At 60.7% G+C, this 24954-nt stretch overlaps 1 protein-coding gene across 2 annotated transcripts in view; it reads right to left on the minus strand.

Annotated features, from left to right (window-relative positions):
• The window catches only part of RET (ret proto-oncogene), a 48560-nt gene that overhangs the window by 2856 nt on the left and 20750 nt on the right, over window positions 1–24954 (minus strand). The window contains exons 2-19 of one of the 2 annotated variants that reach the window (XM_051836896.2): window positions 21168–21431; window positions 19669–19956; window positions 17818–18059; window positions 16694–16889; window positions 15158–15357; window positions 13098–13356; window positions 12222–12347; window positions 11646–11756; window positions 10969–11088; window positions 10306–10562; window positions 8008–8155; window positions 6234–6341; window positions 5656–5870; window positions 5442–5564; window positions 4178–4248; window positions 2420–2557; window positions 1171–1270; window positions 545–692 (exon numbers count right to left, since the gene is read on the minus strand). In XM_051836896.2, coding sequence (XP_051692856.2) covers window positions 545–692; window positions 1171–1270; window positions 2420–2557; window positions 4178–4248; window positions 5442–5564; window positions 5656–5870; window positions 6234–6341; window positions 8008–8155; window positions 10306–10562; window positions 10969–11088; window positions 11646–11756; window positions 12222–12347; window positions 13098–13356; window positions 15158–15357; window positions 16694–16889; window positions 17818–18059; window positions 19669–19956; window positions 21168–21431 — 3114 coding nt within the window. Of the gene's footprint in view, window positions 1–544; window positions 693–1170; window positions 1271–2419; window positions 2558–4177; window positions 4249–5441; window positions 5565–5655; window positions 5871–6233; window positions 6342–8007; window positions 8156–10305; window positions 10563–10968; window positions 11089–11645; window positions 11757–12221; window positions 12348–13097; window positions 13357–15157; window positions 15358–16693; window positions 16890–17817; window positions 18060–19668; window positions 19957–20806; window positions 20827–21167; window positions 21432–24954 lie in introns of those variants that run through there. The other variant, XM_051836899.2, reaches the window with a different exon arrangement.

Below are 24954 nucleotides of genomic sequence, written 5' to 3' on the forward strand. Positions count from 1 at the left end.
CAGACCAGCTCTTAGCACTGGCTTCATGAGTGACAACAGTCAAAGACGTGGGGAAGGCAAAGGATGTGAAAACAGCCGTGCGGGGGCGCCCTCCCACTGCCTCCTGCGGCTGGGGGTGGCAGTGGGGCTGCCTGCTGGTCCCACAGGTGCCCCTGGGGCCCCCCAGTGCAGGCTGGGGACACTGGCTGCTCCCTCCTGCATCAGCAGGGCCACTGCCTGCTTCCCACCCCATATGGGACATTCCTGTGGTTTTTCTCAACCTCCCCTGAGTGCTCTGGCCCCATCTCTCTCCCTCCCTCTCTCCCACCTTTCTCTCCTCATGGCAATGAGGCTTATTTTCACATCCTTTTGGAAAAACAGAGTTGCAAAAATGCCCAAGTGTAAACTGGGTGCAGAGTCAAGACACTTACAAATGAAAAGGGTTGAGAGCGGGCTTTGGTTTCGTTGAGATCAGAAACACTCTTAGGAAAGCGTTACAGACAGCAGAGGGAGGGCAGAGGGCGACAGTGCTGCTAGAATCTAGTAAAGGCATGTGAAATTCTACCATAGAGTTTGTTTTCAATCCATGTGGAAGGAAGGGCGCGAGGGAGGGGAGCATTATTACAGTCCACCAGGGGTGTCTCTTCTTCCGAGAGACCATCCTCATAAAGCAGCGAGTCGGACGGCGTGGACGCGGCCAGGTCTAGGTAGTCCTGGAAGACAGAGTGGACCGGTCATCACTGCCCGCGGCGGGGGCAGGGGTCCTGGCTGTGTCCTCACTCACTCCCGTGCCACGCCCCCGCCTCCGTGCCCTTAGTACTGACACACTCCTGTCTGCCACACTCCCCACTGTCCCCTACTCACTGCCCACTCCCAGCCAGGCCCCTCGGAGCATCTGAGTTTAGGACACTTGCTCCACCTCTACTTTCTCACGCTCAGTTGTTAAAACCGACTTCCTGTGGCTCTGGAATATCTTCCTCCCATACTTGTCTGTGCAGAGCTCATAAGCGTCCAGCTCACCGACTGGAAAAGATGCCCCAGGGCCTGGCTCGAGGTGCGAGGGGGCCAGCGCGGCCACTCCTCCTGCATGGCTCTGCTTTGGGAATGCAGAGAGCCCAGAACCATCGCCCCGGGGTGGGGCTGGGGGACCCTCCCCAAGTTCCACCTGCGCGACTCGGTCCAGGCACTCACTCTGCTCTTAACCATCATCTTCTCCAGGTCTTTGCTGATGTCGGCAAACACCGGCCTCTTGTCCGGTTCTTGCTTCCAGCATTGCAGCATCAGGCGGTACCTGGCAGAGAGAGCACAGGGAGGTTACAGCTCCACGGGCCGAGCGCCACGGCCACCGTACCCGTTACAGCTCCATGGGCCGAGCGCCACGGCCACCACACCCATTACAGCTCCACGGGCCGAGCGCCACGGCCACCACACCCGTTACAGCTCCATGGGCTGAGCGCCACAGCCACCACACCCATTACAGCTCCACGGGCTGAGCGCCACGGCCACCACACCTAGCACGGCACCATGGGCCCAGGGGCTCCATCCTCAAACCCCAAGGCTGTTCCTGCGTCTCTGACAACTTCCCCCAGGGCACTGGCAGCGGGCACACCCACCCCCCTGTAGGACCCAGACCACTTCCGGGACCCTAGAGGCTCGCCTTGCCTCTGGGACATTTATTCTCTGTCCCCTTGTCCAGACCCTGGGGGACCAGCCCACTGTACCCTGCCAAACACGATGGTGGGTGGGGCCAAAAGCGCCAGTTCTCAAAAATCCCAGCAGGAGCCAATCAGGGACTTCCAGGCATGGGAACATGACCTTGTGCAATCAAACACACTCTGCCTTGCACCCTCCTCAGCCCTGCAGTGGCCAGGCACAGCCGCAGGGTTCCAGGCCTTGATGTGGCTGCTGCTGGCTCAGGTGCACAGCAGGCGTGGCCCTGCAAGCTCCACCCTGCCCTGAGCCGAGCATAGACTCTGGGATGAATGCAGCAGAGCCTCTGTCTCTGGCTGGTCTCTTCTCATCTGTCCTCAGCCGAGACCCAGGTACAAGGTATGAAATACGAGGGCTATGGTACCAGTGGGCTCATGTCCAGGCTGCCTCTCATGTCCGCTGCTACCTGGCTACTCCCCAGATACACACCCCAGACCATTAAGAGTCATCTGCCCCTTCCTGATGACCCATGGAGGCTGTGAGCTCCAGCACCTGCTCCCATTCTTATAAATTCCTCAGGGAAGCATACCAGCCCCCAGTGGGGTCAAGGACCCCAGCATCTTCCAACACACCCAAGGGTGGCTGCGTGCCCTCTGCTCTGTCACTCACACTGCTTGGCTCCCGAGGGTGCCCAGGAGGGGCAGGTGGATTGGGTGCCCACATCCCCTCCCCTGCAGAGCCCCCTCTGTCGGTGCTGGAAGGAGGCCGTGCAAGAGCAAACCACGCTCACATTTCTTCGCTGCAGTTGTCCGGCCTCTCCATCCGGTGGCCGGTCTTTAGAAGGTTGAAGAGCCGCTCAGGAGGAATCCCGGGGTAGGGGTTGCCCCCCAGGGTCACGATCTCCCACAGCAGGACACCAAAGGACCACCTGCAGCAAGCAAGCAGATGTGTGAGTGGTCCCACCAGGGCAGAGAGAGGAGGGAGCCCACACACCCAGACCCACAGCTGGCTGCCCCATCAGCTCTGGGTATGGGTCTCAGCCTCCGGTCCTGCCTGCACACACGGCTGCTGGTTGTGGTGTGTGTGTGTGTGTGTGTGTGTGTGTGACTGACTGGCCCTCGAAGTCTCTGCCCAAGCTGCTGCCATGGGAACAGCCACACCCACAAGGGGGACTTGTGCCTGGACCTGATGAGGCTAGAACCCAGCTGATGTGCCCTGCATGGGGTGGGGATGGGGGCTGCACCATCCTTTGGCTTCCTCTGTGCACTTAAGACATTCTTGTGGGGCCAGTGCTGTGGTGCGGTAGGTTAATCCTCCACCTGCAGTGCCAGCATCCCATATGGGCACTGGTTCTAGCCCCGGCTGCTCCTCTTCCGATCCACCTCTCTGCTATGGCCTGGGAAAGCAGTAGAGGATGGCCCAAGTGCTTGGGCCCCTGCACCCATGTGGGAGACCCGGAAGAAGCTCCTGGCTCCTGAGTCCTGGCTTCGTATCAGTGCAGCTCTGGCCACTGCGTTCAGCTGGGGAGTGAACCAACAGAAGGAAGACCTTTCTCTCTGTCTCTTCCTCTCGCTGTCTGTAACTCTACCTCTCAAATAAATAAATAAAATCTTTTTTAAAAAAGACATTCTTGTAAGTCTATAAAAAAAAACCACTTAACTGGGAGAGAAGTGAAGTGGGAACACTCTTATCACAGAACGGCATGGATCGCACAAACCCACTTATGGTCGTAAATCATACATAAATGCACACCACATAAGACCACACAAGACACCTGCAAGGCCAGCACGGGGACAGGGAGTATGACCCAGCACCAGTTTGAGTCCCGGCTGCTCTGCTTCCAATCCAGCTCCCTAATGGCCTGTGAAAGCAGCAGAAGGTGGCCCAAGTACTTGGGTCCCTACCACCCATGTGGGTGACCTGGTGGAGCTTTGGGCTCCTGGCTTCAGCCTGGACAAGCCCCAGCCATTGAGGCCATTTAGGGAGTGAACCAGTGGATGGAAGAGCTCTGTCTCTCTCTGTCTCTCCTTCTCTCTCTCTCTGTTGCTCTGTCTTTCAAAATAAAGAAATAAATCTTTTTAAGGAAGTGCATTTTCCCAGTCTGCCTGTGTTACGTGTGCTTGTCTGGGACCACAGAACACTTTGGAGCGCATGTGTTGTGTCTGTAAAGATGGCCACCAGACCTTGGATTTGACCCGGATGAATACATTCTGGCTCCCCGCTTTGAGGACTGTGGAGCATAAACTCACTCTGCAAACAGAGACTCAGCCACAGGTGCCCTGCCTGAGCCGAGGACCCACAGGAGGGAAACGGGCCAGGCCATCCAGACACATGGGAGGGACGGACTGGGGGATCTGGCCACCCATCTCTTCTCATGCACTGCCCTGTTGGGGCCAGGCCTTGCACCATGGATGAATGGAGGCCCCTCAGCTCGGGGCTCACAGGGATGCTGGCATTGCACAAAGGGGTTCAGGGCGAGCACTTGTACCCTGGCTAAGCTACACAGATGTAGGCCCCCCTCCCCCGGGAACGCAGCGCCCACACTCACACATCACTTTGGGTGGTGTAGATATGATCAAAAAGGGACTCGATTGCCATCCACTTAACTGGAATCCGACCCTGAATGGGGGTTGAAAGAAAGGCATCCGTGTCACTCTGATGTCCTGGGAGCCAGGGTGGAGGCTGAGCTGGGGCCCTAGTGAGCCGGAGACACTCCCGATGCCAACGACACTAAATCATGGCTTTGCGGGCTCATGTGGCTTGTGGCTGCTTTCTGTAAGAAGCAGTGTTTTCCGGCCCGCAAATCTTAAGGCGCCCATCAACTTGAAATCACGCACATCTTGGGCATTAAGCCAACACTGATTCCTCTCCTTTAAGAGTGTTCCTTAGGATTTTTGCGCTTGGAGCCTGTGACAGTGCCTGCCAGCCTGTGCCCTGGGGCGGGAGGCACAGCAGCCCTGGAGTGCGGGGGCCTGGCACCTGTCCACTGTGCCCACCACCAAGGGCCACTCTGGAGGACCTGGCGTCCCACGTCCCCGCCAGCAGTTCTGAGACTGCCCTCACAGCACAGACTACAGAGCAATCAAAATGTCATCCACACACAGTGGCCGCGGCAGCTCGCTGTCCCTAGGGGGCAAGCTGCATCACTGGAAGCTGCTTTTTCTGCCTTTTGGGGGGGGGGGGCGGGGAGGCAGGGTCTGCTCTGAATGTGCGGCCAGTGGGACCTTTGAGAGGCTGAGGTGGTGACCGAACCGAGTGAGTCAAGGTAGGACAACACTGGGGAAGTCCCCTGTGCCTAGTTTCATGGCCTTGGAGGAGGCTCCCGCGACCCCCAAGCCTCATTCTGGACCTATCTCCAGGGACTCCTGTGCACTGAGGTCTAGGGGTCCCAGTCCTGGCCGGAAACCCCTACTTGCAAAGCAAGTCATTCTTTCCTCCAACGAACGTTCATCTAGTCTAGTCCATCTGCCCTCCCCGGAGCAAAGAGCTGTGGGGACCCAGGGCAACAGCGCCCCCTTCCTCACAAGGACGCGAGAGGAACAGCCCCAAGAGCGGGTGTTATTTCTCCAGCGTTTGTTAGGTGGCAACAGCGACAGTGCCAGCACCCCCCCACCAGGGCCCCCAGGACGGCAGGAAGAGTTGCAGAAGGCACCCGAGCGGCCCCCAGGGACGCAGTATTGAGGAAGATGTAGGGCCAAGGGCCAGGGCGAGTTAAAGCCCACACTGGGCTTTCTTTTTCCAGATGTTCTACGCACCCCTCCCTCCCCCCCACTGCCCAGCAGGTGCGGGCCGCGCAGCCGGGGACCCGGTACCTTGCTCCTCTTCACGTAGGAATCCTCTTCATAAACATCTCGGGACAGCCCAAAATCCGAGATCTTCATCTTTCGCCCCTCAGCCACCAGGATGTTTCTGGCGGCCAGGTCCCGATGGACCAGCTGCGAGGGAGGAGACAGGAGGGATCCTTAGTCCAGGGCCCCAGGCAGGGCGGGGGTGGGGGTGGGGGCAGCCAGCTCCTGCGGCACCCACCTTCATCTCGGCCAGGTACTGCATCCCCCGTGAGATCTGCCAGGCGAAGGAGATGAGGTCGCCCATGGTCAGGGCCCGCTCGTCCGGGTGGTCCAGGGAGCCCGAGTTGCGGCCGCCTCCGCCGCTCACGTAGCCCGGCCCCACCTTGCGGCTGTCCCGCAGGAAGCCACGCAGGGAGCCGTACTTGGCGTACTCCACGATCAGGAGCAGTGGCCCTGGGGGGCACAGACAGGGGCTGGCTTTGGGTTTCCGGGGTGTGGGGGCACCGAGAGGGCTGGGTGGGCTTTCCTGCTCCTTCAGCCCCGCACAGGTCCAGCCGTTCTGCCTGGACCCTGGCCTGGCTCGGCAGGAACCAAACGCTCAGTATCCATCAGCCCCCCCCCCCCCCGACCCAGGGAGCTTCCTGGGGCTGCAGCCTTGCTAGGCCCAGCCCCAAAGCCCTGGTGCTGACCAGGGTGCCTACAGCTGACAGCCCAGGCCTCCAGGAGGCGGGAGAACGTGGGAGAGGGCAGGGCATAAGGAGAGGGTGGCGGCAGCTGCCGGGGACCCCACATCCCACCCCGCCGCGGCTGCTTTACCATCCTGGCTGCAGGCCCCGTGCAGCTTGATGACATGGGGGTGGTTCACCTGCTTCAGCAGGTTGAACTCGGACAGGAGGTCCCGCAGCTCGCTGGGGGAGGCGTTCTCTGAAACGCAGCACAAACATCGCGTCGCCAAGGGGCCCCGTGGGGAGCTCCTCTCCTGGCCGGAAACACACCCGCCACCCCCTGGATTGATTGCTGCCTGGCTAGCTGAGCACCTGGAGGTCCCCGGCTGCAGTGGGCCCCTGCCTGCCTGTCTGCCCCGGGAACAGGTGTCCATATCACATCCGGGGAGGGGGGGTTGCATCCGGGCATCCTAGACACGCCCCTCCTTCAGCCTTCTAGACAGGTGAGGGGACCACACCCTGCCAATCCTGCATACCCGCCTGGGGGACGAGCCCTGGGGACCAGCTCTGGGAGGGGGCTCCCACTCCTATTCCTAGGGACCGGCAGCTCACCCTTGGCTGCCACGGAACCTGGCTCATGCCCAAGGTAAACCATTCTGCTTCAACCCAGACATTGGCTTGGGACTTCAGGAGGAACAAACACCCCCAGTCCCGTGAGAGTCTGAGAGGCCTGTGAAAGGGGCTGTCCAGCACACACGTCCTAGGGCGGCCAGAGCTGTGCCTGGGCTCCCCACCATGTGCCAGCACCCGAAGGTTTTCTGAGAGTCAGAGAATACGGCTGAAAAAAAATCACTCCTGGGTCACTGCCCCACCTGCCGGACATCTGCCTATGCCAGCTGCCGCCTCCCTCCTGCGGGCTTGTCTGGCAGGGAGACGATGGCTGGGAGACAGGGCACTGGGTACTGCCCCAGGGTCTTACTGTGCTCTGTTAGGACCTGGGAAAGCAGCCAGAAGCACCCTGCACTGTGCAGCCCCTACTGGAATGACCAAGTGACCCGTGCTCACTGCCACATTAGAAGTACTGAGCCTGGGGCCGGTGCTGTGGCGTAGCGGGTAAAGCCATGGCCTGCAGTGCCAGCATCCCATATAGACGCCGGTTCCAGACCTGGCTGTGCTCTACTTCCCATCCAGCTCTCTGCTGTGGCCTGGGAAAGCAGTGGAAGATGGCCCAAGTCCTTGGGCTCCTGCACCCACGAGGGAGACCCAGAAGAAGCTCCTGGTTCCTGGCTTCGGATAGGCCCAGTTCCGCCAGTTGCGGCCACTTGGGGAGTGAACCAGCAGACGGAAGACCTCTCTCTCTCTGTCTCTCTTTGCCTCTGCCTATCCTCTTTCTGTGTAACTCCGATTTTCAAATAAATAACACATAAATCTAAAAAAAAAAATGAATTACTGAGCCTACCAGTGACCTGTGTTCACTGCCACACCGCCTGGCCACCACCAGGCTCTCAGTCCACCCAACTGGCCTGGGCTGTGGCCCGGGATGGCTTGCCTGGTGTAGCCCAGAGACATATGTTCACTGGCAGGCAGGCTGGCACGCCCACCGAGAGCCAGGCTCCAGCGTGAACAGCCAGACTCACAGGACGCCTGGGTGCATGTGTGTGTGGGGGGCACTCCTTCCAGGGCACCTCTGCCAGGGCACCAGTGGACACTGTCTGGGAACTGGCAGCCCACAGGGGTTTTGAAAAGCACCAATGCCACGCAGCGGCGACACCACCAGTGGAAAGCCACATCTTGCCGTGGCTCAGATCCCTGGCCCGTGCCTAGTACTGGGGACCCGCACTCAGATGCTCAAGAGCAGGGTGGGGGCAGTGCAGGTCCCACGGAGGTAGCTGGAGCTCCCCACCCCAGGCGGCTCCCACAGGTACCTTTCAGCATCTTCACAGCCACCGTGGTGTACCCGGCTCTGCCCTTCAGACGGAAGGCTGTCGCCTTGACCACTTTTCCAAACTCGCCTTCTCCCAGGGTCTTTCCAAGAACCAAGTTCTTCCGCGGGAATTCCCACTTTGGATCCTCCTGCGTCGTGGGGGAAGGCAGACGTGGGGGAAGGCAGACGTGGGGGAAGGCAGACGTGAACAACTGAGGGAAGGAGGCCAGACCCATCCACGAGCCCAGGCTGGGCTCAACGTCCTCACTCTCATGGCCACTACACGTGGCCTGGCCACTCTGGGTCCATGACCCTGTCTCTCAGGTGAGAGTTCAAGGCATCCAAGGGTGTTGGTAAGACTTGCTTGTGCTTTGGGTACCCAGGTCCCAGCAAAGAAAGGGGCCAGCCTGCTCTTTCCAAGCCCCAAGCCCCAAGCCCCAGGCATGGATGTGGCTGCTCCTGTCCTCAGGCCCAGTTTGCCACACCCCTGCCCAGGCTCTGGCTGTCCCTCCCATGGCCACTGCTCATCCTGCAGGCCCAGTTTGCCACACCCCTGCCCAGGCCCTGGCTGTCCCTCCCGTGGCCGCTGCTCATCCTGCAGGTCCAGTTTGCCACACCCCTGCCCAGGCCCTGGCTGTCCCTCCTGTGGCCACTGCTCATCCTGCAGGCCCAGTTTGCCACACCCCTGCCCAGGCCCTGGCTGTCCCTCCTGTGGCCGCTGCTCATCCTGCAGGTCCAGTTTGCCACACCCCTGCCCAGGCCCTGACTGTCCCTCCTGTGGCTGCTGCTCATCCTGCAGGTCCAGTTTGCCACACCCCTGCCCAGGCCCTGGCTGTCCCTCCCATGGCCGCTGCTCGTCCTGCCCAGGGCCTGGCTGTCCCTCCCGTGGCTGCTGCTCATCCTGCAGGTCCAGTTTGCCACACCCCTGCCCAGGCCCTGGCTGTCCCTCCCATGGCCGCTGCTCGTCCTGCCCAGGGCCTGGCTGTCCCTCCCGTGGCTGCTGCTTGTCCTGCCCAGGCCCTGGCTGTCCCTGGTCACCACAGCCCTGCTCCTCTGGCTGCCCTTCCACCCCCGGCCCCAGACCCTCCTGTCAAAGTCCCACTCACACCATCAGGCCCACTCATGGCCTCTCTGTATGCTTTCCCAGACCCTAGCCTGGGCCCTGTGTACTTGAACTCTGACCAGGGCTGCCCAAGGCCAACAGAAGCCCTTCCCTCCTAGATCTGCACGCGAGATCCATCAGTTGGGCAGCCCTGGAACCCCCCATGGACACCACAGGCTGCACTGTGCACGTGTGGGTGGCCCTAGCTCAACCCTCTTAAATCAAGGAAATACTTCCATTTAAGACAGGGGTGGAACACGTGACTCACGTGTCCTAGACCTGGTACACTAGGAAGTGCGGCCCGAGGGTGTCAGGCTGGATCCTACGCAGGGGAGCCTCGGCCAGCCCCGCAACCCTGCTGGGTTTGTGAAGGGTTCGTCCTAGAGACCCTCAGGGAGGCTGAGCTGCGTTGGGGACTGCACCACAGATTCCAAGAGCCCGGGGGACAGACGTGGCAGTGGCCATGTCTTGGGAAGGGCTGCTTGGCCCAGAAGCTGACCACAGGGCTGGGTGGCATCCAAACCAAGCCCCAGCGCTGAGGCCGCCATGCAGGGTGTGGCACCTCCTAGGAATCCCAGCCCTTCCCTGCCAGGCTGAGATGGGAAGCAGGCCTCTGAGCCTCTGTCCCCAGGCCCGCCCCTTGGCTTGGGTCCTCCCTGGGCACACACACACACACCCTTAGCTCTGTGCACTAGGCTTCCAGCTCCTGGGACAGATGCCCAAGGGGCAGGCACAAAGGACAAGAGAGGGCAGAGGCGTACACGGCAGGCCTAGGGAATGCCTAGCTGACACACGTTGACCTGTGGGCCAAGAACATAGGTGACAGGTGGCCACGGAGCTGTGACTCTCCCTCCATGCCCTGTGGGACTCTCCACCCCTGACCTGCTGCTGCCGCCCTGGCCAAGCCCCAGCCCTGCCTGTGTGGAGGCAGCAGCTCCTGCTTCCACCGAACCCCCACACACCCAGAATACACTCTTGAGGGGTCCCCCAAGGATGCGGTCTCCCCAAGCCCTCGGGGCCTCTGCGCGCATCCCCCTACCCCTCCCACAGGCAGAGCCTGGGTCTCCCTCCCTCGCTCTGGGCACTCGGGGGTCTTTCTGGCGCCAGGCATGTGGTGGGCTGTTGCAATGCAGTCAAGGTGGCAGGCAGCCTGGGGTGCCCCTCCCCGTAGCCCCCCGGCCCCCCAGAGACCCCTACCGGGATCTTGAAGGCATCCACGGAGACCTGGTTCTCCATGGAGTCGAGCGAGGGCCGGCGGGCCCCGGACGAGGAGTAGCTGACCGGGAAGGCCTGGGCGGGCCTGCAGAAGGTCATCTCGGCCGAGGCGATGGGCGGCTTGTGCGCATGCTTGTGGTAGCGGTGGATGCAGAAGGTGGAGAGCAGGACCGAGACGATGAAGGAGAAGAGCACGGCGGCGGCGATCACCGTGCGGCACAGCTCGTCACACAGCGGGCCTGCGGCGGGGCACGGCGGGGGTGGGGCTCAGCAGTCTGGCATGGGTGCCACTGCCGGGGAGGCCCCCAGCCACCACTGCGCTCCCACACGAAGATGGAGGCCACACGGCACAGGGCCCAGCGCCAGCTAACAACTCGGATGCCAGCCAAGTTCCTGGGCCAGGGCAGGGAAGGTTTCCCTAGCGTGGTCCGTGTGGCCCAAAGCACTTGCTGCTGCCCGGGACCTGGGACTGGAGGCTCTGGCTGGGACCCCGGGGCCACTCATTGCTCACCTTCAGGGTGACCAGTGGCTTAAGGAGACACTTTCTCAGGGCCCAGGATAGGAGCTGAGGCTCGGGGCAGGGGCGGGGGTTGAGAGGGGTCTTACGGAGGAGGGGGGCACCCCAGTCCGGCCTGACCCGCTCACCCTGGCTGTCCTCCGGCTCACAGAAACACTTCTTCTCCTCTGGGAAGCAGTTGCAGATTCCGTAGCCAGCTCTGATCCCCCGGCGCTCCCCGGGCTCATGTCCCCCAACGATGCTCCCCCCTGAGGATGCACCCAGCCCCCTCAGCCTCCTGGGGTGGCCTGAGAGAGCCCCCTCCCCACCTGACATCGGCCAGCTCAGGCCCAAGGGAGGGCAGCAGTGACCTCAAAGGCCCGGCTCACTGGGCAGGGGTCGCAGCTGTGACCCCCTCCCCCAGGGGAAGGGCTGGTTCCCTGGCTATGGTGGAGGGAACCCACAGTTGGCCCAGGCCCCCTGCTCAGGTCCCCGGATGTACCATCCACGGGTCCTGTCTCGGCTGCAGGGGAGAGGCAGTGCAGGGGCAGAGGGGAAGGGTGGCTCCGAGTGGGCAAGCCACGTGCATGGGGCCTGTGTCCTGGGAGTGTTCCCCAGAGAGTGGTGGGGACAGGCTGCCACGCCCTGGTTTTGGGGTGGGGCAAATGCAAACATTAGGAGGCTGGCGGCACAGGCTCCCTGGCTCAAGCAGGGAGCTAGAGTCCCTGTAGCCGGCAAACAGCCCCAGCCCCCACCACCGTGCCCTCACTCCACCCCCAGTCCCTACCCACTGCATGCCACCCCTGCAGGCCACGGCGCGGCTTACGGAGGCAGTCCTGGGGGCAGATGTTCGGGTCTCTGCTCTCCACGGTGTCACAGTGGCCGTCGGGGCAGGTCTTGGTGCTGGGAGAGCAGGTGGAGAAATTCCTGCTGATCCCTGCAATAGGACACACAGCGGCTGTCAGCCTGCTTGGAACCCTCCTCCCCCAACACACACACAGCGTGGGGGGGGGGGCACAGCCGCCTTCCCGACAGGAGCATCCCTCTCCCAGGGGAGTGCAGAGAGCTAGAGGGTCCCAAGTGCCCAGGCAGCCACAGCAGTGTGAGCTGAAGAGCCCACAGGTAAGCGCCAGCCCAGTGGTGGCAGGTGCACGCACGCTGGCTTCTGGCTGAGGCAGACCTCGGGCCCCATCGACAGGAAGACCCACTCCAGCCCCTGCACACTCCAACTTCAGCCCAGGCCTTCCAGAGCCCAGAGCGACTCCAGCCCGGGGAACCTCTGGGTAGAAGGCCCTGTCTCTGGTCTCCCCCCTCCCCCGGCCCCAACATCGTGAGCCACCTCCCGCAGCCCTCACCCTGCACTGGGCCGCCACAGGTTTCCCCCAGCCTCGGCAAAGCCTACCTTTGCCGTCGCCTTGCCGCCATTCGCACCTGCCCGTCGGGGAGCCCAGGCCACCGCACTCCTCACACTCGGGCCGCCTCTTGCTGACTGCGCAGGACAGGGGGCAGCCTGCCTCCTCAGTCACGTCTGGGGTGGTACATTAGCAGGGTCACGGGGGGCCAGCCAAGGAGCAAGGCCAGGGGGCTGGGGGTGATCCAGGGCACAGGACAGGGCTCAGGGGCAGCTCCTGGGGGGGAGGGTGTGAGGGCAGCCAGCCTTGGCACGGGGCACATAGGACACTCAGTTCCAAGACGGGCACCTGTTGCATGCATGGATGCACTGGCTGGTCTCCCCAGATACCCTACCATAGCTGCCTGGGGATGTACTTCTAGGATTCCAGGGTCCGTTATCCAAAATGTGTAGGATTTGCACTTGGAGGACTTCTGCACCTACCCAGTGAGTTCCGCGTATACCTAATGAGCCCCCTGGGGGATGGGACCCACGTCGGCAGCTGAGGCCCGCTGGGTGTACGCCCAGTCTGAAGGTGACTCGTACATGTCGCCTGGCCAGGTGTGGAATTCTGCACTCAGGGGCTCGGGCCAGTGCTCAGAAAGTCTGCAATTTTCGAGCATTCTGGATTTTTGCAGTTTTGGATGAGGGAGGGGCTGAGCTTCTCATGAGCCAATGAATGGCTTGTTCTTTAGCTGAAACTCAAACTTATCCAGGGCCCTCTATTTGAACCTGCACTGGCTCTAAACCAAGCACGCGCACAGGACGCGTGGATAGTGGTGACAAGGAGTGCTGGCCTTTAGCGGGCACTGCTTCTCGCTTACAGGGAAGGAGCCCTGGGGGCAGGACCGTCCCCCGCCCTGTCTCTCCAGGGAGCCCGGCACTCACACATCCCCTCCACGGTGACGAGCAGCGGGGCCTGCGCCTGCCTGCGCGTCTGCCGGTCGGTGGCCACCACAGTGTACTGGAGCTCGGTGCATTCCGGCCGCCGCAGGGGCTCCGAGGCGTTCACAAACACGGTGCCGGAGGTGTCCTCGGCTGAGGTGACCACGCCCAGGGCGCTGCAGTTGGCGCCGGAGGGCTGCAGCTTGTACTGGACGTGGATGCCGCTGAACTCATGGCAGTGCTCCACGCACACCTTGCCAATCTAGGCGGGGGCACAGGGAACGGCTCAGCCAGGGAGCTGGACAGGTGTCCCGGGCTCCCCGGGAGGGCCGGTGTCCCCCAGTGGGGGCCCAGCTCGGCCCAGGAAGGGCAGCTCCCTGCAGAACCTGAAGACCTCTCACCTGGCCCGTCCAGCCCCTCAGGCCTCCCTGCTGCTCCTGGGAGTCCCAGGTGAACGCACCACCCCCTATACTGCAGCCCAGCCACACGGCTCAAGTGGCACGGCCACCGGCCCATGTGGCACCCTGGGGGCCTCCCTGCAGCTTTGGCTGGAAGCCCTGGGAGCAAGAGGACCCTTCAGAGCCAAGCTTCAAACCAGGAGCACACCAAGTGGGCACCGCTGGGGGCCCTGCCCACAGGCCACACAGCCAGCCCTAGCTCAGCCCCCGCAGGGCCAGGGCAGAGTCAGATGCCTCCGAGCGCACACTTGATGCTAAAACGCGGGCCTCCTCACGTTCCTCTGTAAGGGGTGCTTTCCTCTTTCTCATGTGATCCTCAAAACCAGACAAGGGTGGGGCTGTTTGGCACAGCAGTGAAGACACCACTCTCCATATGGGCGGTGCCCGGTTCCAGTCCTGCTAATGTACATCCTGGGAGACAGCAGGCGATGGTTCGAGCACTTGGGTCCCTGCCACCCACAGGAGGACACCTGGACTTAAGTTTCTGGCTCCTGGCTTCAGCCTGGCCCGGCCCCAGCTGCCGCAGGCCTTTGGGGAGTGACCCAGCGGATGGGAGATCTCCATCTGTTTCTCTCCATCTTTCAAATAAATTAAGAAAACAAAACCGTCCAAGGTTCCGGTCCTTACTTCCCAACTTAGAAGAAGACCACGGCAAGTCCAGGACCTGCCCTCTCCCGAGTCTGACACCACAGGGGCCCGCCCCCAGTGACACCTGCCCCTGTCCAGCCCAACTTCGAGAGCGTTCCAGACCCTTCTGCCACGTCACCCTCTATCCCTGACCCCTCCACGTAAATGCCAGGGATGGGCAGCAGACTTCCAAGGGTTCCTTGAGGGATGGGCGCTTGGTACAAAAATTAGCATGCCCGCATCTCATACTGGAGAGCCTGGGTTCAAATCTCGAGTCTGCTTCTGATTCCAGCTGCCCACTAATGAGCACCCGGGGAGCCTGGATGGAGTTCTGGGCCCCGGCTTCCGACTGGCCCAGCCCTGGTTGTGAGCGTTTGGTGAATGAACCAGTGGATGCAAGATCTCTCTCTTTCTCTCTCCACCTAGCAAATAAACTGAAAGCAGATAAATACAAATATTTCCATGTTTGTGGAAAGTGGAATTAAAAGGTGAGCTTATTTTGGTGAAAGAAATTTTGAAACGCAGGCATTACTTCTTTTGGGCTATGTGTTTCCATGCCCCCATTCCCAGACCCTACTTCTAAACACTCTATGAGCTCTCTAGCCAATGCACCTGCAGAAAGCAAACAGTGGAAGTGCCCCGTGCCTCTCCCAGGGCACCGCGGCTAACCGCTGCCAGTTCCCATCAGCGGAGATGCGCTTTGCACAAATGCAGTCATGTGAGACTCAACATTTGGAACATCTCGTTCCAGTCAGGACACACAGATTTATCACGTGCAGTGCAAAAAGTGTTTCTAAAGACACCAGGAAGAGGGAGGGCCAGTGCCCAGAGCTCCACCTGGGCTATTCAAAACTGCGGCATCATGGGAAAATGTCACCCACTCCCAGCCTTATGTGTCACCTGCTGACTGTCCCACCCGGGTGGCCTTCTCCAACCCCCTCCACCCTTCTCCAAGCCAGCAGCGGGCCACAGGCTCACCTGGGCGTAGCGGCGGGCCCTTCTGCTCACAGAGAAGGCGTAGGCTTCAGGCAGGTGCAGACTGACGGGCAGCACGGACACATTGAAATGCAGGAGGAGCACCCCTGTCCCGGGGCCCTGGAAGTCCGAGTCGTTGACCAGCACGGCCAGCTGCAGGGCGCGGCTCTCTGAGATGGGGATGCTCCGGTTGAGAACCAGCCCTGGGGTGGGAGGGGGCGGTGAGCACCCAGCCACGGGGGCTGGCAACCTCCTCCAAGATGCATAGGCTGGCAGGGTATGTGAGTGCGATGTGTGTATCTGTGGGGTATTTGTGCAAAGGCTGGGCATGTGGGATGTGTGTCTATGGGGTGTTTGTAGGCAGGCTATGTGTGTCTATGGGTGTTTGTGGGCAGGCTGTGTGTGTCTATGGGGTGTTTGTGGGCAGGGTGTGTGTGTCTATGGAGTGTTTATGGACAGGCTGTGTGTATCTACGGGGTGTTTGTGGGCAGGCTGTATCTATGGGTGTTTGTGGACAGGCTGTGTGTATCTATGGGTGTTTGTGGACAGGCTGTGTGTATATATGGGTGTTTGTGGACAAGCTATGTGTGTCTATGGGGTGTTTGTGGGCAGGGTGTGTGTGTCTATGGAGTGTTTGTGGACAGGCTGTGTGTGTCTATGGGGTGTTTGTGGAAAGGCTGTGTGTGTCTATGGGGTGTTTGTGGACAGGCTGTGTGTGTGGGATGTGGGCACAGGGCAGCAAAAGCTTTGTCACCACTGAGGCCCTGGGAGGAACCGGCCAGAGCCCTCCCCACAGTCGCACAGAGAACAGCAGCTCCAGTGGACCCCAGGGTCCCGTGCATTCTGTGCACCTGCTGTGAGCCACAGCTGTGGGTAGAGTTTAGCAGACACAGGACAATGGGGAGCGAGCTGTGCTCATCAAGGGGTCATCTCCCTTGGGACGGGTGGGGGCCTTGGAAGGCTCAGTGGGCTGGGGGGGCCAAGGAGCACATGGCAGGAGGCCAGGCAGTAAGGTGCGACGGTGCCCCTCATCCAGCACCCCCAACACATGAAGCCCAAGTACAGGTGACTATTTGGAAATGGTCCCAGGACTCAGGGCAGGAATGGAGGGTGGGAGGCAGGAACACAAGGTAGCTAATGGGATGTCTCACTGAGCCTGCATAAGCACCCTTGCACAGGGTGCCCAGCAGAACACCTGTCTCAGAACCCCCTAGACTTTGAGTTTGGGGCTGCCGTGGTACAGAGCTTCTGGGGGCAGGACAACAGTCCACAGGCACCACAGCAGGAGCCAGGGGCTCAACGAAGGCCTCAGAGCCATGGGGTCATGAGCCCGGCCGGTGAGCATGGGAGGCATGCGGAGGCCCTGCCAGGGTCTGCTGGGGGCTGTTCAGGAAGAGATCAGGCTGCAAAAACCTCCCCAAGATGGCCAAAGGCAAGGCCGGGGCGCAGGGAGACTTGGGTGGTCGTGGGGGGGGGCCCGGCTGCAGAGAGGCATGCCAGCAGGCATGGGAGGGGTGCTGCCCCACCAGCCCCACTTACTGTAGTCATGCACCGTCGCTCGCACGAAGGTGTCGTTGGCCAGAGCCAAGGTCTCGTTGGGGGCGTGCTCCACGCGGAAGGTCTGCTGGGCCCAGGGGTCCCCGGGGAGCAGGGTGCTCGTGTACCGCCTCACCAGCTCTCCCGACGCTGGCACCACGTCCGCATCAAAGACACGCAGCGTGGCCACCACGGTGCCCTGGGTGATGCACATGGCCACAGTCAAGACTGCTGAGTGGGACCTTCCAGTGCCCCAAAGACAGTGCCCGTGGGAGGGGGCCCAGCCCCCAGACAGCCACACCAGAGCGCTCGGTCAGAGCTGGCTCTGGACACAGACTGACCTGGGCTCTGGTCCCCATGGGGCCACTTGTCAGCGCGGTCCAGTTCCTCACCTGTGCAACAGGTGTGACACGCACCTACAGACTTCCCCGCCAGGAGCAATCAGAGCAGACAGGGTTCATCCAGGTCCCCACAGTGGAGACGGGCACCTCCACTCTCCCCAAGGGAGTTGGGCCTCACAGGGTGAAGGGCAGTTCAAGGTCACAAGCAATGGCAGAGCCAGGTCCAAGCCCAGGTGTGGAGCAGAGCGCTCCCCTCCAAGTGTCATTGGCAGAGCAGGCTGGTGGGGGAGCTGTCTCCATTCACCATGTCCTCTGCTGTCCCCCCACCCCCCATGGGCTCCCACGGCCTTTTTTGCTGCAGGATGGCCGGAGAGCCAGCAGGTGGCGGTAGCGCTCCACCTGCGCGGCCCAGAGACCGGAGGGGCTGGATGATTGGAGCAGAGCAGCAGGCCCTGTGAGATGCCCCTTCCTTCCGCTCTGCCGTCCCAGGGTTCAGTGCTTCCCCCCACCCCCCACCCCGCTACGGCACTGGCTGGTGGTGGAACAGAATGAGCGTCCCACACGGTGTGCTGCAGATGCTTGCCCTTGAGCCCCGTGTGTCTGCTTAGACTCAGGCTAGGCACCCAGGGCTCCTGGCCTCTCCAACTAGAGCTAGCAGAACTCCTCCTGGAGTGCCCGGGCAGACAGACAGAGGGGTGAACGAACGGGACGAACAGACCAAGGAATCAGCCACAGACTGAGGCAAACAGACAGCGGGAAGCAGTTTCCCACACTGGGGACAATCACCTCCTTGCGCTTGAACTCCACCACGGCGTCGGCGGTGTCCACGCCCCCCGGGAAGGTGGGCGGCGAGTCGTCCTCATCGTAGACGGTCACGGGGAAGGGCACCATCACGGCCTCCTCGCGCGCGCCCACGCGCACCGTGCACTTGGCCACCAGCTCGTACTTCTCCCGTTGCTCGCGGTCCAGGGCCCAGAGCGTGCTCACCTCTAGGCTGTCCGGGGCACAGCGGAAGGGCCCGTCCTTACCTGTACAGTAAGCAGACAGGGGCTGGGGGACGAGGGAGGCGGGAAGGGGGCGCAGGCGCGTGCTGGCCTCCTCCCCTAGAGAAGCCCGGGGCTCCCAGGGTTTTCGGTTTTGTGTGGGCGGGGACCAAGAGGCCAGTGGAGGGGGTCCTCCGTCTGGAGTGGGCATGTGTGGGGTCAGGTGGCTTTGCTTCAGCTACAGCCCCCGCCCCCGGGGGGGGGACTAGCTCTGCACACTGGCAAGGTTTTAAAAATGAGGAACTTAAAAAAAAAATCTAGAGGTAACGTGCTCATTTTAGGGAAGGCAAGAAACAAACCCACAACACAGGGGAACACGTGGGACTGTGGGGGCAGCTTCTGTGTCCTCCCCAGCTGACCTGCAGAGCTCCTGGCTCAGCTGCCCACTCTGCAGCCACTCACAGACCCCAGCCAGCAGAGGGAGACCCCTGTGAACCACAATGCACCCTCCAGCAATGACCCAGGAAGACAGGAGGCTGGCTGGGTGAGGATGATGCCCCAGACACCCCCCAGCTGGCTGGCCGCAGGGGAATGAGGAAGGCCACATATCCAGGCACCAGCCGGGAGATGCTCCCCCTGCCATCTCTCCCTCTACCCCCTTCAATGGCCAAAACCTCGCTAAACAAAACCTGCATACCATTTGGCACACACACACACACACACACACAAACAAAACAAAAAACAAAACAAAAACAAAAACAAAGCACCTGTTTTGCCAAGCACTGGGGTCAAGGACACACACCCCAGGGAAAATAAAAGCAGGCTGAGGAGTGGGAGGGGTGGGTAATCCACCCAGAGTTCAGACTGGGACATTAAAACAGCCCAGTGCGTGCTTCAGACCTGCTGGGCTGCCCTAAACCTCCCCACCCCAAACCACACCGAAGCCAGTGGTCTGATGATCCTTTCAAAGGTAAGTCAGGCTCAGTGGGTTAAGCTGCTCCTGCATCCCATATCACAGCGCCAGGCCAAGTCCCGGCTGCTCCGCTTCTGATCCAGCTCCCTGCCAATGCACCTGGGGATGCAGCGCAAGATGAGTCAGTGCTTGGACTGCTGCCACCCATGCGGAGACCTGGATGGCGTTCCAGGCTCCTGGCTTCAGCCTGGCCCAACCGCAGCCGCTGCGGTCATTTGAGGAGTGAACCAGCCGATAGATTTCTTTGTCTCTCTCCTTCTCTCTGTCATTCTGCCTTTCAAATAAATAAATCTTGAACAGATGCTAAAAAATCAGGACCTGAAACAGCCTCCCCCTACAGCCTTCCATGGCTCCCCATGTCCCGAAGGGCTCTTCTCCCATCACCCTCTGCTCTCTCCAGTAGCTCACTGTCCTCCAGCCATAGGGGGCCACGTTGGCAACCTTCAGGGGCCACAGCTGCACATCTGGTGCCCATTCACCTTTGCTCTGTACCTCTGCTCTTACCACCCAACTCAAGACACACTCTCCACCACGGCGTGGCCTCCCGAAGCCACTGTGTCTCCATGGCCCCAGTATGGGCTCCATCCCCGGGGGGATTGAGAGCCCCAGGCAGGCAGGACGCTGCCCTCCTGGCTTCTAGAGCAGCACCTGGCTCAGATCCTCCTGCACGGCAGCACTCACCTTCCAGGAGCCCGTAGGTCACGCTGACGTTGGGGCACAGGAACTGCACGGGCAGCAGCCGGAACTGGTGGAAGGTGCCGGGCGGCTTGTTCTCCCGGATGCGGAAGGAGAGGTCGGTCTCCGGGAAGCAGAGCTCGCGGGGCGAGAGCGAGCTGCAGGCGGGGAAGGAGGAGTTGATGCAGGAGAAGTAGACGCGTGCACAGCCGGGCCACTGGCACTCGGCCTCGCGCAGGGACACGGGGGACAGGAAGACCTGGAGGAAGATGGTGAGCAGGGGGAAGCCGCCATCTGCAGGAGAGAGGAGGAGTCAGTTGCCGGGGAGGCGCATGGAGGGGGTGGAGAGGGGCAGGAGCTGCAGGGTTCACGGTGGGGTGGGTCCCAGGGCTCTGTGGGCTCTCTGGCCCTGGCGGCCACCTCCCTTCCATGCCTCAGGGCCCCACATGCCCGCCTCCCCTGGCACTCAGGTCTTAGCTCAGATGCTCCCTCAAGGAAGTGCCCTGGGCACTGGGTCCAGCGTGCCTCACCTGCTGCAGGTGGCCGACTGCCCAGTAGGTGGCAATCAGTAGCAGCCCCCACCCCTGCCACAGCCTCCCTGAGGGAGTCTTGGCATGGCCACACCTGGCACCTTGGGGGTGTGTGTCGTGTGTGAAGGTGTGTGTGGTGTGCATATGTGTGTGCATATGGTGCTGGGGGTGTGTGTCGTATGTGCATCTGTGTTTGTGTGGTGTGGGAATGTGTGTGAGTGTGTATGTGTGGTGCTGGGTAGGTGTATGTGTGCATGTGTGTGGTACATGGTGTGTGTTGTATGTATGTGTGTGCATGTGTCTGGTACGTGGTATGTGTGCATGTGTGCGGTGCATGGTGTGATTGTGTGTGTATGTATGTGATTTATGTGTCTGGTGCATGGTATGTGGTATGTATGTGTGTGGTGTGTGTATGTGTGTGGTACATGGTGCATGGTGCGTGGTGTGTGTGTGTGTGTGTGAGAGTCTCTGTGTGCTGCTGCCTTACTGCGAAGGCTGAGCTTCTCCCAGGTGTGTGTGGTGCGTGGTGTGTGATGTGTGTGTGTGTGTGGTGTGTGTATGAATGTGTGTGTGTATTTGTGTGTGTGTGTGAGTCTCTGTGTGCTGCTCCTTACTGCGCAGGCTGAGCTTCTCCCAGGTGTGTGTGTGGTGTGTGGTGTGTGTGTGTAGTGTGTGGTGTATGTATGAATGTGTGTGTGTGTGTGAGTTTCTGTGTGCTGCTCCTTACTGCGCAGGCTGAGCTTCTCCCAGGTGTGTGTGTGGTGTGTGATGTGTGTGTGTGCGTGTGTGTGGTGTGTGGTGTATGTATGAATGTGTGTGTGTGTGTGTGAGTCTCTGTGTGCTGCTCCTTACTGCGAAGGCTGAGCTTCTCCCAGGTGTGTGTGTGGTGTGTGATGTGTGTGCGCGTGTGTGTGGTGTGGTGTATGTATGAATGTGTGTGTGCGTGTGTGTGAGTCTCTGTGTGCTGCTCCTTACTGCGCAGGCTGAGCTTCTCCCAGGTGCTCTGGTCCAGGCTGCGGTTGAGGTACAGAAGGCCGGTGTCCTCGTGAATGCGGATCCACTCGTTTTCGTGCAGCCGGGTGCGGTAGGCTCCGTAGAGGTGCTGGCCCAGGCGGAAGCTGGCCACCTCCCCTGGGGCGTCCCGCAGCGCGTGCACGTACAGCAGGGGCGTGCCGGCCGGCTGGTCCACGTACAGCTTCTCCCAGTAGGCATCCCGTGAGAAGTAGAGGCCCAGGGGGGCTGCAGAAACAGGGATCGATGCTGAGGCAGCGCGGGGATGGCGGCTGCTTCCCAGGCAAACAGGCAACACCATCAGTGGACGCTTCTGCCCTCAGGAGGACTCCCACCTCCAGCCCTGAGAACGCAGCTGACCACTGGCTGCCCACGCACCTGCTCCAAGGCAGAAAAAGAACAAGAGAAGGGAGAGGCGGCACGGACAGTTTCCTGACGAGGATCGCCAGACAAGGGCACGTGACCTTGCCAGACAAGCCACCATCACCGACAGCCGAGAAGCCACGTTCCGAGAACGCCAGCGTCTGTCTGTGTGTGAGCACGCCCCATACAACCCGGCAACCCCACTCTGCCCACCCCAGCCGGCTGAAACCGCACGGCCACTGGGTGAGCTTCTAAATAAGAGTGCAGGGTGAGAGCTGGAAGACCCTCAATGCCCTTCATGGCAGGACGGATGGACACACTTGGTGGAGGGGCATCTGTCCTTGGGACCCTACACAGCCATCAACAGGGAGAGGCTGTGGACATCCCCCGCCTACAGGGGCCTCGGAGACACACGCCAAGGGCGGGAAAACGCACAGGCCCCACATCCTGATGGATCAGACAGGGTTGGCGCATTCAGGGGAGAAGGAGCGGCTCCCGGGACACATCTGCTTGTCAGCAGGGGCCCGCTGAGATGCCCGCATTGTAACCCTGGCAAGCTTGATCCAGGGTAATGAAACACTGTTCCCCAAGATGGCTATGGGCAGAGGCGTAGCTAAGTACGGTGAAGAAGGCAGGATGCCAGCCTCCGCTATGGCTGGATCTGGCAGACCCATGTATGTCCCACACTGTTTTTATAATAAAAAATGTTTTCAATAGCTGGAATTGTTTTGGTGCCTATGTGCTCTGTGGATGGGAGTGTAGAATGGCACAGCTGGGGTGGAAGACAGTACTGTGTTTCCTCAAAAGTTAAAAAACAAAATTACCCTGTGAGCCCATAATCCTAGGGCTGGTCTACACCGGCAAGAGAGACCTATGTATGCCTGTGTTCACAGAGGAGCTGTTATACACACAACAGCCACTAGGGGGCAGCGACGAGCAAAAGGTGGTTACACATACAATATAATAGCAAACCAAGGAATTGTTGACAGGCTACAACCCATGGACCTTGAGAAGGTTATGCTTGGGAGAGTGAGATCAGACACACACGGAGCCACTGCATTGACGGGAGCGTCCCAGAGACAGGAGGACACTGGCCGCCAGGGGCAGACTGACGGAGTGCATGGTTTCATTTTGGGGATGGTGGTGATGGCAGTACAGGGCTGCGGGTGAATTTAAAGCCCCTGAACCATACGCCTAAGCAGTTAAGGTGATCAATTTTATACCAAGTGACTTTTCCTTTATGAAAGATAGCTACGAATTTTAAGAGAGATGGATAAACAGGTTAAGAGTGCTTAACACCTAGTAAAACCTGCAACTAAATCCTAGCACGCACACAAACAGCACACGTGAGAAACGCGGACACAGCAGGCAGCAGCTCTCACCCTCTGGGGGGGGGGGACACACCATAGCCCTGGGCTTCCCAATAAGCAGCAGCTGTCCCGGGGGTGGGGCTGGGGGGGCCTTGTGCAAAGGCTTTTGGGGAAGCTGGGGGTTTGCAGGAGAGAGGTTGTGTGCAGGCTCGGGGAGGCGCCGTGCGCAGCCCAGCCACACCTTGCAGCCGCCTCCTCTGGGGGCAGCCCAAGCTGCGCTCCCCCCTCCCCTCCTGAAAGACCACATGTGCCGCAGAGAACGGCTCTGTCCATGCTCTCCTCGAAGAGCTGGGTCCTGGAGGACCGTGTGGGGCCCCTCACTGCTGCCAAAAGGGATCTGTGTGTCGGGTGATGATCAGGAACAGGAACAGATGTAAATGCACTCAAAATGCCTCCTAGGTGGTCCCTCTGGCCACAGGCACTTCCCAATGGCAGAACACACGGTTCGAGGGGGCACCCAGGAGGCGGGTGCAGGGCCAGCCCCGGGGGAGCACACAGAGGGATCTCCTGCGTTTCACTTCTGTCACCACCGTCCTCTTGAGGCACACCTAATTCCAGACCAAGGAACGGCAGAGGCGGAGAAAAGCCGACAGGGAGGCGGGCTCTGCAGAGACCTCGCCCTCTCTGTGTCTGTTTCCGCCACCATGAGCCACAGGAGGACCTGCCGAGGTGAGGAGGAACCACCAGGGCAGGTGTGGACAAGCCGACGCCTCTCTACAGGTGTGTGTTGTTACAAATTTCACTATGGGCTCACGCCTCTGGCCACAGGTCCCTTCATGGGCCCATTTCACAGACAAGAACACTAAGGCCAGGAGTTGGAAGACTGATCCAAGCCAGACAGCTGGGCATATCCTGGGATGGCAGCAAAGTGACGGTGGGGGTGAGGCACAGGGCGGGCGCTGAGCCCATGGGGGTGACTGCCCCTCGCAGAGCCTACCTGAGGGCAGAGATCTGTCTCTGGCCAGCGGCAGAAACCTCAATCGCCTCCCAAATGCCACATGACGACAACACCACACCGTCCTCCACAGGTCCCGTCAGGGCTGAGCCCGCCCTGCAGCACCCCGTGGCCAGGCTGGCCCACTCTGCTCACAGCACACCTGTGGGAGACCCCCGCTGCCACCGCTCATTTTGGGAGGGACTGTGTATGTCACGCATGCGTGCCTGTGTGTTCATGAGCAAGTACACATGTGTGCATGCAGGGGACAGACACGGAGCTGCCTGCCTGTTCCCACCTACCCGACCTGACTCCACCTGTTCCCACACGACCAGACCCCGGCCACGCAGACTTAGCCCTGGCTCCTTCTTGGGGTAGGGCTTCCTCTGTAACCCCACCACGGCCCTGGCCACTCAGAATTCAGGGTCTCATCTGGTGCACGGGGCTGGGGGTTTACTTCTAACTTCTGTGTTTTCAGCCAGGAAACACCTTTTGCAATTTGGCCGGGACGTGGCATGTGTAGGATCCTATTTGGCTGCAGACGGGAAGCAGCCATGAGCCCTCCTCCCACACGCAGACATGCCTCGTCACGCACACTGTCCACATGTGCACATTCCCAAGGCTGTTGCTGGGCTCCGGGTGGGTGCCGCTGTGTGCAAGCAGCATGATGCTGAGCTCCGTGGGTGTAGGACGCTGGCGGGGGGGGGGAGGGGAGGGGAGGTGAGACTGGACACGGGCTTGCTTGTGCTTCCGGGGCAGCCTGCGGGCCCAGGGCATGGGGAGCTGCAGCAAACTCTGCCCCTGGTGTGTGCCCAAAGCACACAGTTTTTTGGCCCCTGCACGGCCCATATCCAAGTTCAGAGATGCATTCCTGCAGCCCACAGGAGCCACGCGCAAGCACGCACACATCTGCTCTCACACAGTGCAGTCCCAGTCTTGCTCCAGCAAGCACGTTCAAGTACAGGCAGCCCCCGATGCCCCAGGTTCCACAGCCTTGGATTCAACCAGCCACGGATAGAAAAGACTCAGGGGAAGCAATGCAGATGTTCTGAAGGCATGCCGACTTTGACCTTGTCGGCATCCA

Source organism: Oryctolagus cuniculus, chromosome 15 (assembly GCF_964237555.1).
Source record: "Oryctolagus cuniculus chromosome 15, mOryCun1.1, whole genome shotgun sequence".
Lineage (NCBI taxonomy): Eukaryota > Metazoa > Chordata > Mammalia > Lagomorpha > Leporidae > Oryctolagus > Oryctolagus cuniculus.